The following is a 14,214-nucleotide window of genomic DNA, read 5'->3' as shown; positions in this document are numbered from 1 at the left end:
AAGTGTTGTATGAGTTGAAAGTTCTTCCTCCTCTTTTCTTCCAAGTTCTAATCTGTTAAGAGAGGAAAGAAAATTCTGTAAGGGTTGTCTCCTAAGCCCGTCAAAAGGAGTGAAACTGTAAAAGGGTGGTTGGCCTTCGCCTATTGAAGGAAGGCCTCTAGTTGACGTCGATGACCTCGTCGGTGGAGGAAGTCAAAAGTGGAGTAGGTCAAGATTGACCGAACCACTCTAAATCTCGGTTTGCATTTACTTTGAGCATATTATCTTTACTGCAAACCTCCTCAAAAGCTTACTGCTTTCTACGCATATACGATTGGGTTTCAAACTTTGCACTTTCCGAATCGGCCTTTAGACGTAAATCAGTTTTATCGTACGATCATCATATTTCAGTTTGCGTTGACGTTTTGATTTCTATCATAACTGTAAACTGCCTTTATATCATTGCTTTTGCTGCATCTCGCTTAATCAAAAGTTAAAGTGATTTACGAATCGACTTTCTTACCGAAATCACTTTTTATAGAACGAACGCAATTTCTTTTAATCGTAGAAGGTTTTCCGCTGCACTAATTCAACCCCCCCCCCCCTCTTAGTGCTCTTGATCCTAACATGGCAAACCATATTCGTATGACTTCTTTAGTTCTCTAATATCGTTCAAAGTCAAATTTTTTTATTAAATTTTTTTTGCATCAACTATCGTGAACCTTCTATTTTTCACAAATATGATGATTGTCAAATTTTTCAACAAAATTATGCTCATACGAATTTTCTTATACCATAATATTATGACAAGTAAAAAAAAAACGATGCTTCACAAATCATGTGAAACTTTAACTTTAGCAAATTTGATGACTATCATTTTTTTTTTTGAACGAAAGAATGTTCATATTACCTATCTTGTACAACAATATTGTGCTAAATTGAAATTGTTTGATTTTTAAATGATACGTCTAAATTTTTACTGACAGTACAATGACATATATACTTATATTCTCAACGCTCCTCGAAGCAGCCAATGGCTCAACCTAGCAAATGAATGTTGATCAGGGATATATATATATATATATATATATATATATATATATATATATATATATATATATATATATATATATATATAAATTACAAACAACAAATAACTCTTCATCGTAAGATAAAACTAAACAACCACCTTTTAATGTAACTTTGAAATACCTGGAATCAAGTTATTGAATATCTCACTTTCATAGTTCCATAAGATTATGAAATACAAACAACAAACTAAGTCTTCGTCTTAAGTCCCACATGAAATATAAAGCTAAACAACCACCTTTTATTGTAACGTTAAGAAACTTGGAGTCAAGTCATTGAATGTCTCACTTTCATAGTTTTGTATGATTATGAATTTGAATCTTAGTTTCATCATTTATTTTTTTTAAAAAAAATTAAATACAGACAACAAATTAAGTTTTCGTCTTAAGCCCCACATGATAGCTGATGTTAGACTCATCTGAACCAATAATCATAGCCATAGATCGATATGCATTGATGTGTCTAATACACTCGTGACATAAAATAATTTTAAAGAAAAAAAATCACAAAGATAAAACTAAACTATCTTTTGATGTAACTTTGAAAAACTTGGAATCAAGTTATTAAATATATCACTTTAATAGTTTACTATAAGATTATGAATTTGATTTCTAGCTTCATCATTTATTTTTTTTAAATATTAAATATAAATAATAAATAATTTTTCATCTTTAGGCCCACATTAGATGATGTGAGTATTAGCTTTTATATGTGAATGATTCGACATGAGCTGATGTCACCGTTCATCCGAATCAATAATTCATAGCCATAGATCGATATGGATTGATGGGTCCAATACACCTACGTTATAAAAGAATTGTGAAGGAAAAAAAAATCATAAAGATAAAGCTAAACATCCATATTTTGATGTAACATTAAAAAACTTAAAATTAAATTAATGAATGTATTATTTTAATACTTTATCATAAGATTTTGAAATTGAATATTATTTTCATCATTTATATTTTAAAAAATTATATATATTAAATATAAAATAATAAATAAATCTTCGTCTCGAGGCCAACATGAGAGATGATGTGAGTGTCAGCTTCTATATGTGAATGATTCAACATGGTTTTATGATAGGTTTGACTCGGAGAAACGAACCACTACAAGTCGAGTAACATCTATCTAAGTAACACTCACTAGCAACTATCACGGCATCCTTCTGTTGACTATTCTTGCACAGGCCATCGCATGACCAAGTCTCCCTGAACAAGCTAGCTGAGTTAGAAAAATCTACCAGGGAGTCGATTCAAAGACTTTGTGAAACAACTATGTATAACCAGCGGCTCAGCGCGGGGGTTGGAGGAATCGCATGACGAAATATTGGAAACAGCTAGCGAAACTTGGCATCCTGCCGATGAATCCACAGAATATGGGAGAGGATTACAAGATTGTGCTGCTGAAGGATATAGCATGCGTCTCCTATGGCACTACTAAGTTTATTGAGTGTAGGTTATCGAACATCCATATGAACTATGCCCCCGCAATCAACAGTTATGTTGATTAAAATAAGATTTTTTAAAGAAAATATTCATTTTTTTCTGTGATTTCTGTGATTCTGGTTTCGGTTTTCCTTTTTTCCTTCTAATATACCATAATGACCTTTTAGATCACCTTTACACAACTGAGGAGAAGGAAGTGAGACCAAAACCTGCGTGTCAGCCGCTATTAAAAGAAAATTAATAATACCAACCCAATAAATAGAGTGTTGTTACACAATGGACACAAACTCGTACAAGGAGTACTCATTCTCTCGAACCTGTCAACAACAGTCGTAAGAGGCGACGATGCAAAGCTTCCAATAAAAAATATTATTCTGATCAAATATAACAAGGAACAATCTGAACACAAATCAAACTAGAGGTCATGCAACATCCAATGTAGCTCCATCTTCTGTATACACACGGGCTCTCTCGCACCGTACTGCTAAAGTCTTCATGCATGCAAATAATTCCCCATATATGACCGGGAGGCTCCACAAAGATGGAAGAACAGAAAGTGAAGAATGCTGTGAAGTTGTAGCCACAATGACCAATTAGATGTCTTTTGGATTACTTTTTTGCCTCGAAGAGGATGCAGCCTCCTTCACGTTGAAGGAGAACCTAGCTTTGGATTCAGCCCTTTATGACCTGCCAAAGGAAGCATTTGAAGAAGAGAAACATCGAGAACTTTATGTAGTAATAAAACCTAAAAATATAAGCAGCTAAAAGCAACCAACATGAGAAAAGGGAAGAATAATGTACTTGCGATGAGGCACGAAAATCTGTCCGTAGATTCTTGTCAATCATCTCCCTGTGCCATCTCCGTATATGGATCAGTGACAACATCTTCATGCTGAGCTACTGCCTATGGACAACGCCTTCATACTATTTACATGACCGCATCATTTGTTCTAAATTCTTTGGGAAAGATAAATTATTGCGTAGGTGCAAATACACAAGTAAGTTACGTAGAAGGAAACAAACAAGCATACAGTCTTGATAGTAGGACGACATCATCGAATCCCTGCTCCAAATAGCTTCTTTATTCTCAAAATATCTATAAGTAGAATAACCAGGCAGAGGCCTTTTATTGATCCTGTACCAACGGAGAAAGTCAACGTACATGAAAACAAATACACATATATGTATATACAGTCATGGGATAGATAGAAAAGAAAATGGAAAATGAACTTACCGGAACGACGAATTCATCATACTTTTGCATCGTACATGCGTGGATGCTTGCTGTATCGAATATAACTTTTCCTGGAATAGGTTTGAATTATGACATCTGGAATCTGTTGAATGATATGCCAATTCTCGTTGCCTTCGAGACAGCTCTTCAGCAGCACGATGTTGCATTGCAGTTCCAGTTTTCTGAAGCTCCACTGAGCGGAAGGAATGCTTTGGCGCTGCTGAATTAGGGTTGATAGCCACTGCGGAAGTTGCTTCATTTGTCGTGGACATATCAGTACCAGCTGTTGCAACCTGTCGAGATTCTCCACGTACTCCAGATTCGGACAATCTTCCACCTTCAGATACTTCATGGAAAGGTCGGCTATTCTATTCAGCATCGTGTTATCTTTGACCTCGAGCTTGTAATTCAAGCGGAGGTTTGTGATTTCTCTCAAGTCTTGAGTTCTCTCGAGATATAATTCCTTCAAATTGGTAGCATGGGATAGGCCTTCTGGTAGAGCTCTCAGTTTGGGACAGTCTATCATCTTGAATGTCTTTAGATTAGGAAAGAGCTTGAGGTGCGGTCCCTGACCATTTTCTTCCATCCCCCATACTGACCATTCTTCCCAGTTGGGCATTTCGTGAAACTCCAGATATTTCAATTTTGGAAATGCGGAAGCTCCAGGGAACTTGCGGCCCAGAAACTCAGGCCCAATGGTTTTGATGGCTTCACCGCCGGTGATGTCAAGATGTTTTAGCAGGGGCAACATGCCTAGAGGAGGCAGTTCCGTGCATGATTTGAGGTACTCAAATCTCAAATATGCCAGATCAGGGATGGCTTTGTCTTGTGAGGTTGACATCAACCAACCTGGGAGTCGCCGACCGGGGAATCGTTGAATGGTAAGATCTTGCAGGCTGGATGGGGGAGAGAGTTTATCGCATACCTTCTCAACTGCCTGGAACTGCTCCTCAGTCCATGTCACTCCTCGGCCCTCATCCTTATCTCTGTTATCCTCGTCATTTCCTTCCTCTTTTTCCTCATCTTTCTCACAGTTGCTGTCACCATCTTCTTCCAAATCATCGCCATCTTCTTTTGGAGGCATCCAACATAGAGTCAGCTCTTTAAGAAAAGTTTTATCCATAAGTACTGAGACTTCTGTTACTGCCCTCTCCAGCCTGTATATTCTCAAACATCTGAGCTTGGAAAGAGCTTGCAGCTCCTCCAAGTCACACCCCTCCTCGTGCAACTCGTTCCTTGGGTTGCTATGGCCGACCACAAATCCTTCAAGATGATTAAGATCCATCAGTTTTTCGATTCCGTTGGGTACATGAGTCAGAGGAACATATTCAATATGAAGACACCGTAGATTGTGCAGCCTAGTGATCGACTTAGGAAGTCTGTGCAAATATTTGCAGTTATAGAGGTTCAGAGTTTGGAGATTTGCAAGGCGCCCTATAGATTCTGGTATCTCATAAATATTTGTCCAATCCAAATTTATATATCGCAGTTGCAATAGATCTCCGATACAATCTGGAAGTGTCTTGATCGATGTATAAGATAGATCCAACACTCGAAGATGTGGCAACATTCTGAGTACATTATCCTCGATTATCTTTGTTCGAGGGGAATCATGGAGAATTAAGGTTCTTAAACACTTTTCTTCCATAATTTGATCTGGCAGTACCAATTTTTTCCCCATTTTAGACACTGACAACCGACGGATCTTTGCATTGGCTCTAACATCTAATCTTTGACCATGTCTAATTAGTTTTCCTTCGTCCTTCATCAAACATGCACCGAGAGATCGTAAATGGTCATGCATAGAGAAGTTTTTCTTGCCTAAGGTACCTGGGTCCACTTGTAGAAGATTCCTGCAAATTAATTCATGGTAGTATTCCTCTGCTATATCTTCCAACAGCCTATTTCCTTGTTGTGCGATCAGGCCTTCAGCTACCCAAAACCGAATGATTTCCTTGTAATACATATCACTTTTCTGGGGGTGCAAAGAACAATACAGAAAACATTGTTTCAGATGAGATGGTAAATCCACATAGCTCAAATTCAAAGCCGCTGGTACTTTATCGTCGATCTGCTTCATATTCCATACATCACTTTCGAGGACTTCTTCCCACTTCCCTATGCTCTTATCCTTACGATCAAGAACCCCTGCGATAGCTTTGATGGAAAGGGGAAGACCATCACATTTTCTAACAATTTTCATGCCTACTTCTTTCAACCTACGCTCGTCATCCTCGTCCCCTTTTCGAAACACCAATGTTCGAAGCAACATCCAGCCACTATTAACATCCATTTTCTCAACCGAGTGGGTATGGCAGGGTCTCATGCCTTTTAACAGTGTATTTTTCCTCGTGGTGACTAAGATCGTGCTGCTACCTGCTGCTTTGCTTAGTGGTTTCCTGAGGAAATCGTTCCATATTTTTTTACTCCATACATCATCCAACACGAGAAATAATTTTTTGGTGAGGAGAGAGGCAAGTTTGATTTCCAATTCTGATTTGCTTTGTCCCTCGAAAGATTCTTGTTTGGCTTCACCTCCTTCAGATTTATTAGCTGCGCACCGAATTAACTCTCCGAGTAACTTCGTCTCCGAATAATACTTAGAGATATACAACCATTTCTGAATGGGAAAATTGACTCTGATCCTTTCATCATTGATTATTTTACGTGCCAGAGTGGACTTCCCGATTCCGCCCATTCCAACAATCCCAAAAATACGACATTTTTGTTTGGTGTCCTCTAGCATGGCATTGATTAGAGTATCGGCATCTACTTCGATTTGTCCCCCTACGATGTCCTCCTCGACTTCCAAGGAAGTCGTCTCAAGTAGAGTTGGTTTTTCGGGTTGGGGTTGGTGACTACCAGAAGACTGTAGATTACTAAGGATGGAAGCTTCCTCAGCTATTTGTTTCAGTCTACCATTAATGGCTTCGATTTTACCCGCAATCTCATGGCGTTGTTTGGTACACCGAAAGCAAGAAGAAACAAAGCTGAAAACGAAGCTTACCCCCGAAGCCGATGCTGATCCCCGAGCCTCCAACAGTTTGCCACCTTCCATCATGCACAGATCGATGATGTCGTCGGCATCGTACATGATGTCTTTCAGCTTCCTCACCCAGGCCTCGATGCCGGGATCCCCACGGCTTTTCCGCTCTGCACTTTCGAGGTAACATTTGATCATCTCCAGCTTCTCCTGCAGCGTCTTGATCTCCTTCTTCACGCCCAGCACTTTGCATATCTCTCCCTCAACAAAACCCGTCACTTGTTCAATGCATCTTGAAACAAATGAATCCAGGATCATTGCCATCTCTCAAACAATGGAAATCTCTCCGCACTCTCGGAAACAAGACTCGGATGTTTCGCACGGGGAAGTGGTGATTTCTTGAACACACACGCACATACATATATAGAGTATACAACACCATTAGCATGCATCATAATAAATAGCAATTAGCTGGCTGAGATGTTGACTCACCAGAGCCGATAATTCACGGCGTCATCGATGAGCATTGAAGAGGGCGATGTGAAAGAATTTTCTTTTTTTTATAAAAATAATAATAAGATGACTTAATGTTCACAGTCATTGATTGATAATAAAAAAAAATTCTCCTCATAATCAATCGTTCCAAAAATAAAACATAAAACAATGCCTTCAGGTATATTACAAAAAGCTTGCTCCGAGTCCCGATCAAGATAGGATTTTTTGGATATTCATAAAATTAATCTTGATTTCTTAGGGAGATTGGGATATACAGTATAGAAAATAATTATTGAACTTTTTTTTTTTAAGAATAATCGACTTTCACTCACATGAATCATAAGCATGATTTATTCGATTTTGTAGTTATTAAAAAATTAACCTTTTTTTACTCAGTGAAAATGTTTTATTTGTAATTTAAATTTCACAGATGAGGCCATGGATGATATTAATTTGATAGCTTTCTTTAACATCTCCAGAGATTAGAAAAAGTGTACAGATGATACGATTTATTAGGTCATGCAGTTCACATACATTGTCACATGGAATAAAATAGTCTTTTTCACATTTTAAAGTTAGATAATATTAGATTATTGGATCACTCAATTCAACTTAATTTAGTTAGATTTTTATTTAATTATAATTATATTTTTGAAATCTCAACAAACTAAAATATCATGATATTCAAATACTATGTCACATTGAACGAATCCCACCTATAAGGTGCTTAATTTTTAAAAGTATTTATTTGTAGATCAAAACCTTTGCATATTCCTTTAAAAGTTCAAAATCCATTTCAAACTCTAATTCATGTTGTTATACTTTGAAAACTCAGATGTATTATATTTTCATATAATTCTTTGATTTAAGACAAACTAAAACTAATCGCCATTAAAAATGGTTAACTTGGTTTTTTTAATGCATTTATCGCATACGTAGATGAACTTAATCTTTAGATAGGTACCAATATACGTTATATTGAAAATTGTAATGACAAACATGTCATTTTCAAATTACTCAAGGATAAAATATAAAAAAAAAACCCTTAAAAAATTATACGAGTGTATCTTTTTTTTTATTAGTAATATCGGCTTGATATTACTATACATAATAATTTTATGATACGACAAATGGTTAATTTGTTTAACTTTTATATATATAATTAATTTCACATGATTTCTGGTAGCTATTAGCTACCAACAACACATTGCTAAAATCAAATAGCATGCGTCTAGATGGCATTGACTCGTCTTTTTTTTTCTTTTTTTTTTGCTTTTGTTCGACATGACATCTTACTGAAATTAACAAGAGTGATATTTTACAAAAATATTTTATCAAGAAAACTTATTACTAATTGATATTTATCGGAAGGTGATTTTCTATTGAAAATTTATCGAATGTATTTTTTTTATAAATATCAATTGTATTTTCCTATTCAAATTATTTTTTTAATTTTTGAACTTATTCATTGAATTGGTTCTAATTCATTGCCATCTCTCAAACAAGTGATATGTCTCCTCACACTCTCGGAAACAAGACTCAGATATTTTGCACCGGGAAGTGGTTGTTCCTTGTGTATATATAAGAGTATACAACACCATTAGCTGCCCCATCGTTGACGTATCTCGAAACGAAAGTATCCAGAATCATTGCCATCTCTCCAGGACGAACAGGGAAAAGGCCTCGGCACTCTCGGGAAGAAGACTCGATGCCCCAAGTGGCGGTTCCTCGAGCACACTTACGTATGATGCTTAATGCCTACACCGATCGAATTTTCATCAAAAGAATAACCTAAGCTGGAAATGCTTGCTCCTCGGTCATTGTGGAGAAAGAAATTTTGTTATGATTGTCAAGTATTTTTCGAGTCTTATTTAATTAATTCTTAGGAATTCTAGTATAAAAGAATCATTGATAAATTAAGATTTATTTATTCTATCAAAATCTTATTATCTCATGATTTTAATGTTGAAGAAATACAGAAAAAAAAATATTTTAGATGTTGGTATGATTTTCTTTGAATCTCAAGAAAGGTTAAGCGAAAATAATATTGAAAGTTTAGACGAAAGGATGTACAAAGAATTTCAGTTTGAATTTGGGTTAACTCAAAAAATAAATTATTTTCATAGATTTATTATACATCAAATCATGTGCATATTATATTATATTAATTTTTTGATTTATTATTTAATTATTAATTTTTAGATTTTTATTCTTCCCCAACAATCTTGGAATTCAATAAATAGAAACTTGATTTCTTAGTGAGACATAATGTCTCATTGAAAATTGATAGTAATAATTAAAAAATTTGGAGGGACATAAATATATGTTTTATTAAAAATTGTAATGACAAAATATGTCATTCTCAAATATGCAAGGATAAAATATATTAAAAAAAACCCTTAAAAAAGGGTAGAATAAAATTACTGAAAACTGACAACGAACATGTGTGATGCATTATTTTCGTAGGATTCATATGAGATCATCCACACGTTTGGTGTCTCTCTCGGTAAGCCCAAGCAGCCACGATAATTCCTGCATTATTGCCCGTAACTGTTAGCTAAAGGAAACTTAGATGTAAAGTTAAATAGCACACATCTAAATGACATTGACTCATTTAGAAGCCATGAGAATTCCTGCATCATTCTTTAGACTACTGTTTGACATGACATCCCACGAACCTCGGAATCGATTCTGTCATATCTAATGAGCATCTAAATGACTCATCCTTTGCTTTACTTCTGTTCGACATGACATCGCACCGAACCTAATGATCGATTCTGTAATATCTAATGAGCATCTAAACGACGTTCTCATCATTACTGTCCGAGGTGGTGACATCCCATAAATCCTGATAATCTATAATATTTAATGAGCATCTAGATGTCATTGACCGGTCCTTTATTATTGTTCGATATATTTTTTTAAATATATGATCATATTTAATTAAGTAATATATACTATAAATATAATTAAATTTTGATTATGATTATCGATCAATAAGAAGAAAATCTAATTATGATAGGATTCCTTACGAGATAACTTTGATGTGAGAGATTTTTCTAATTGCTTTTTATAAACCCATTGCTCTTAGGGATTATGTGGCATAATGTTCTTGAGCATTATAGATTCTCTCATCTCATTTAATCATGTTAAGTTATCGAGAAATTATATATCTTTTTTTTTGTCTCTCCTTAGTCTATAATTCATCACTTTTATGAAGGATAAAAGAGAAGAAAAGATGAGTTTAGCTTTTCTTATAAATTGACATTAATGCAACTTTTGGATTCGACGATGTTATGCCTATAGGACATACAAAGGCTTTCTAAGTAATATTGAAAGGTTCGCACATTATATATGATGTATTATTATTTGATTTTAGTTTTTTGACATTAATTTTTTTTATAACAACATAATCATAAATTTTTTATTTATAATCCTCTCTCATATCTATCTCACGAAAATAAGATAGCTCCGAGGCCATATGTAGTGCCTACTTAAAGAAAAAGGTGGCGATGATTAAAAGCACCACTATTGCAATGAAAGAAGAAGATGGTGTTTGCTATTACGAGAGACCTTTTTATGATATTAGAGAAAAATAATATGTTAAATGAAAGACAACGTCCTAAAAAGCTAAAAAGAGAGATTTTTTCAAAAAATTATCCCCAAGTTATTTTAAAAAATAGATAGCACAATGAAAAGAAGAAAAAAAAAATAAACTACCACCTTTTGTTGTTTTGGTAAGTAAACTACTACCTTTTGATTGAGTTAATATTCAAAATCACAATAAAAATGTTTTGTACCAACACCGATCCACTATCTTCTGAAATGTTAATATTCACAATCACAATAAAAATGTTAATGTTAATATTCTCATAAGATTGTTTTATGCTTATGAAAACACAAAACAAAGCAGTGTCTTCAACTCTAGCGTGAAAAGCTGATAAAATTAAACCATCTAAGATAGGGATTTAGATACAAACCATGAAACATTGAAAAAGTTGGAATCAAATTATTAAATACAAACAGGCCTTCGTCTTTAGGCCCACATGAGATGATGCGAGTTGCTAATAGCTTTAGCTACGAGAAACACACTACTATAAGTCGGATATCATCTATTTTATCGTATGACATAGTCTCGGAAACAAAGCTTCTAGAACTCGCTGGTTGAGTTAAAATATTAAAAATAAGTCAAATAAAATCAAAACACATTAGAAATCATTTGATATATTATACTATGATTCAAATAGGTATTTATGATAGTTTAGGAAAAACATAACACAAAAAGAAATAAAAAATTATTTTTTATAAAATTTTGATCACTATAGTAAAAACACTATAAAATTTACTCAAAAACACCTTATCAAAATAAACTCATAATCTCAACCAAATCAATTATAAACCTAAAAATATGATACCATAACAGTATGTTAGCAATGACAACTAAATATATACAATATGATGTGCTTAATTACATATTATCTCTTATAATTAGATATCTTTAGCATCTTAGTCCCCAAACTTAAAAAATATATTAAAATATCTATATTATGAAAGTAAAACATGTACCTTCATTTACCCTAAGATCATCGGTTTTATCGACAAAAGTATAAAATGATAAGCAAAAAAATAATTTTAATATCTTAATTATATATTCAATGATGATGGATAACAATGTCGTTGGGGCCACATATAGCTATTATGGATGAGGATGGAGAGCAATAACACGAGGTGGAGTAAAGGAAGAGGAGAAAGAAGATGACGTAAATATCGATGCTCTACATCTACGTCAATACCACTCAACAACTGCGTTAGTATTTGTGTCATCCTCTTCTTCCTTTCCTTTTGCCTCACCTCTTGTCACTACTCTCTCTCCTTATCTACAATAGTCACATAGTGTTATTATCAACCACCACAAAAAACGTAACTAGAATATCAATATTATATTTTTGCTCATTATTTTCATGCTTTCGTCGATAAAATCGATGACATTAGATTTCAATATAAGTTTTTTAAGTCTAGAGATCAAGATGCTAAAGATATATAACTATAGAGGGTAATATATAATGAGCCCCAATATGATGTCACTTAAAATAATTTTTAATAATATTTATGGTGTTTTTAATATCTTAATAAAATACTAAAAATATTATTAAAAAAAAAACTATAATAGTTGAAAGTCGATAAAAAAAGAATGAAAACTTGGCCCCGCCTCGGAGCCAACCCGCCGATCCGACATCACTCTTCCACCCACTCAGACGATCTTGCACTTTCGGAACAAAACTAAACCGTATCGACCCTAGGCCACAGCATAAAGGAGTATAATATTTTTGACGCTAGAAGAATGATCAAATGTCACCACGGCATAAAGCCGTACCGACCCAAGTTGTACCTTTTTTTTTAGTAAGATCTGCTTGATATTATTACATATAATAATTTTATGATATATGACATATGGTTAATTTGTTTAACTTATATATATTTATATATATATATATATATATATATATATATATATATATATATATATATATATATATATATATATATATATATATATATATATATATATATATATATATATATATATATATATATATAAACTAATTCCACATGATTGCTGGTAGCTATTAGCCACCAGCAACACACTGCTAAAATCAAATAGCATGCGTCTAGATGGCATTGACTCATCTTTTTTTTTTTTACTTTTGTTCGACATGACATCTTACTGAAATTAACAAAAGTGATATTTTACAAAAAAATTTACCAAGAAAAGTCATTACTAATTGATATTTATTGGAAGGTGGTTTTCTATTGAAAAATTATCGGACGTTTTTTTTTATAAATATCAATTGTATTTTCCTATTCAATTTTTTTTTTAATTTTTGAAGTTGTTCATTAAACTGGTTCGAATTAGTTAACCAATTTAATGAATCAGTTTGGGTAAAGGAATTAATCTAACTCTGTCCCTTTTCTCCTCCGTCTCCGTCTCTCTTCCTATTATAAACAATTACAATGACATATTTTTAATTAATAGTTCTGATCTCCACCTTCCACCTCTTCTCTTCCTCATCATCCAAATTATTATGGTAGAGGGGGCAACGAGGGGGACAATCACCACTTATCTGAACAAATAGTCATTGATTGATATGAATTGATACGTCTAATACACCCGTGATATAAAAAAATTCTAAAAAAAATAAATTAAAAAGATAAAGCTAAACAAAATATATATTTTTTAAAATATATATTAAATATAAAGCTAAACAACCACATTTTGATATAACATTGAAAAACTTGGAGTCAAATTATTGAATATATCACTTTAATAGTTTTAAACTAAGATTATGAATTTGAATCTTAGCTTTATCATTTATTTTTTTAAAAAATATTAAATATAAATAATAAATAAGTCTTCATCTTGAGGCCCATATGAGATGATGTGAGTGTTAGCATTTATATGCAAATGATTCGGTTGCATGATAACTAATGTCAAGACTCATCCGAACTAAAAATTCATAGCCACTAATCGATATGGATTGATGGGTCCAATACACCCGTGATAAAAAAAATTCTAAAAGAAAAAAATTAGAAAGATAAAGCTAAACAAAAAATATATTTATATATATGTTAAATACAAATAATAAATTATTAAATCTTGAATTTTGATGATGAAATCAATTGATGAGTTTGTGATCTAATCTATATTTTGAGTGACACAAGATTAGCTTCGATTAAGGAGAAGCAAATTGATTGAAGTAGGAGGAATTAGACGTTGGGCCAGAGTTGAACATGTCAGGAGATTAAACGTCGGGCCGGAGGATCGATCGACGTGCCAATAGAAGGACTTCGTGCCATGAGTTTGGGCATCGGGTTGAAAGATCAGACATTATGCCAAGGAGATTAGAAGTTGTGAGAGTTAACATGCCGATTAGGCAATACACCGAAGGAGAGGACGATGCATTGAAGGATCTGACGAAGCGCCAGAA

The 14,214-nt window shown here is 33.7% G+C and overlaps 1 protein-coding gene across 1 annotated transcript; it reads right to left on the bottom strand.

Moving 5' to 3' along the window:
* Positions 1–2,741: 2,741 nt before the first annotated feature.
* Positions 2,742–7,229, bottom strand: LOC103974183 (putative disease resistance protein RGA4). Its single transcript, XM_065086192.1, has 3 exons — positions 3,751–7,229; positions 3,318–3,651; positions 2,742–3,203 (listed from the first exon to the last, which is right to left on the bottom strand). The coding sequence occupies exon 1, from the start codon at positions 7,055–7,057 to the stop codon at positions 3,767–3,769; it is 3,291 nt and encodes a 1,096-aa protein (XP_064942264.1). The 5' UTR covers positions 7,058–7,229; the 3' UTR covers positions 2,742–3,203; positions 3,318–3,651; positions 3,751–3,766.
* Between the last annotated feature and the right edge of the window lie 6,985 nt (positions 7,230–14,214).

This window comes from Musa acuminata, chromosome BXJ1-10, assembly GCF_036884655.1.
Source record: "Musa acuminata AAA Group cultivar baxijiao chromosome BXJ1-10, Cavendish_Baxijiao_AAA, whole genome shotgun sequence".
NCBI classification, from domain to species: Eukaryota; Viridiplantae; Streptophyta; class Magnoliopsida; order Zingiberales; family Musaceae; genus Musa; species Musa acuminata.
Note: the sequence above shows the minus strand (reverse complement) of the source record. Positions and strands in the feature narration are given on the sequence as shown.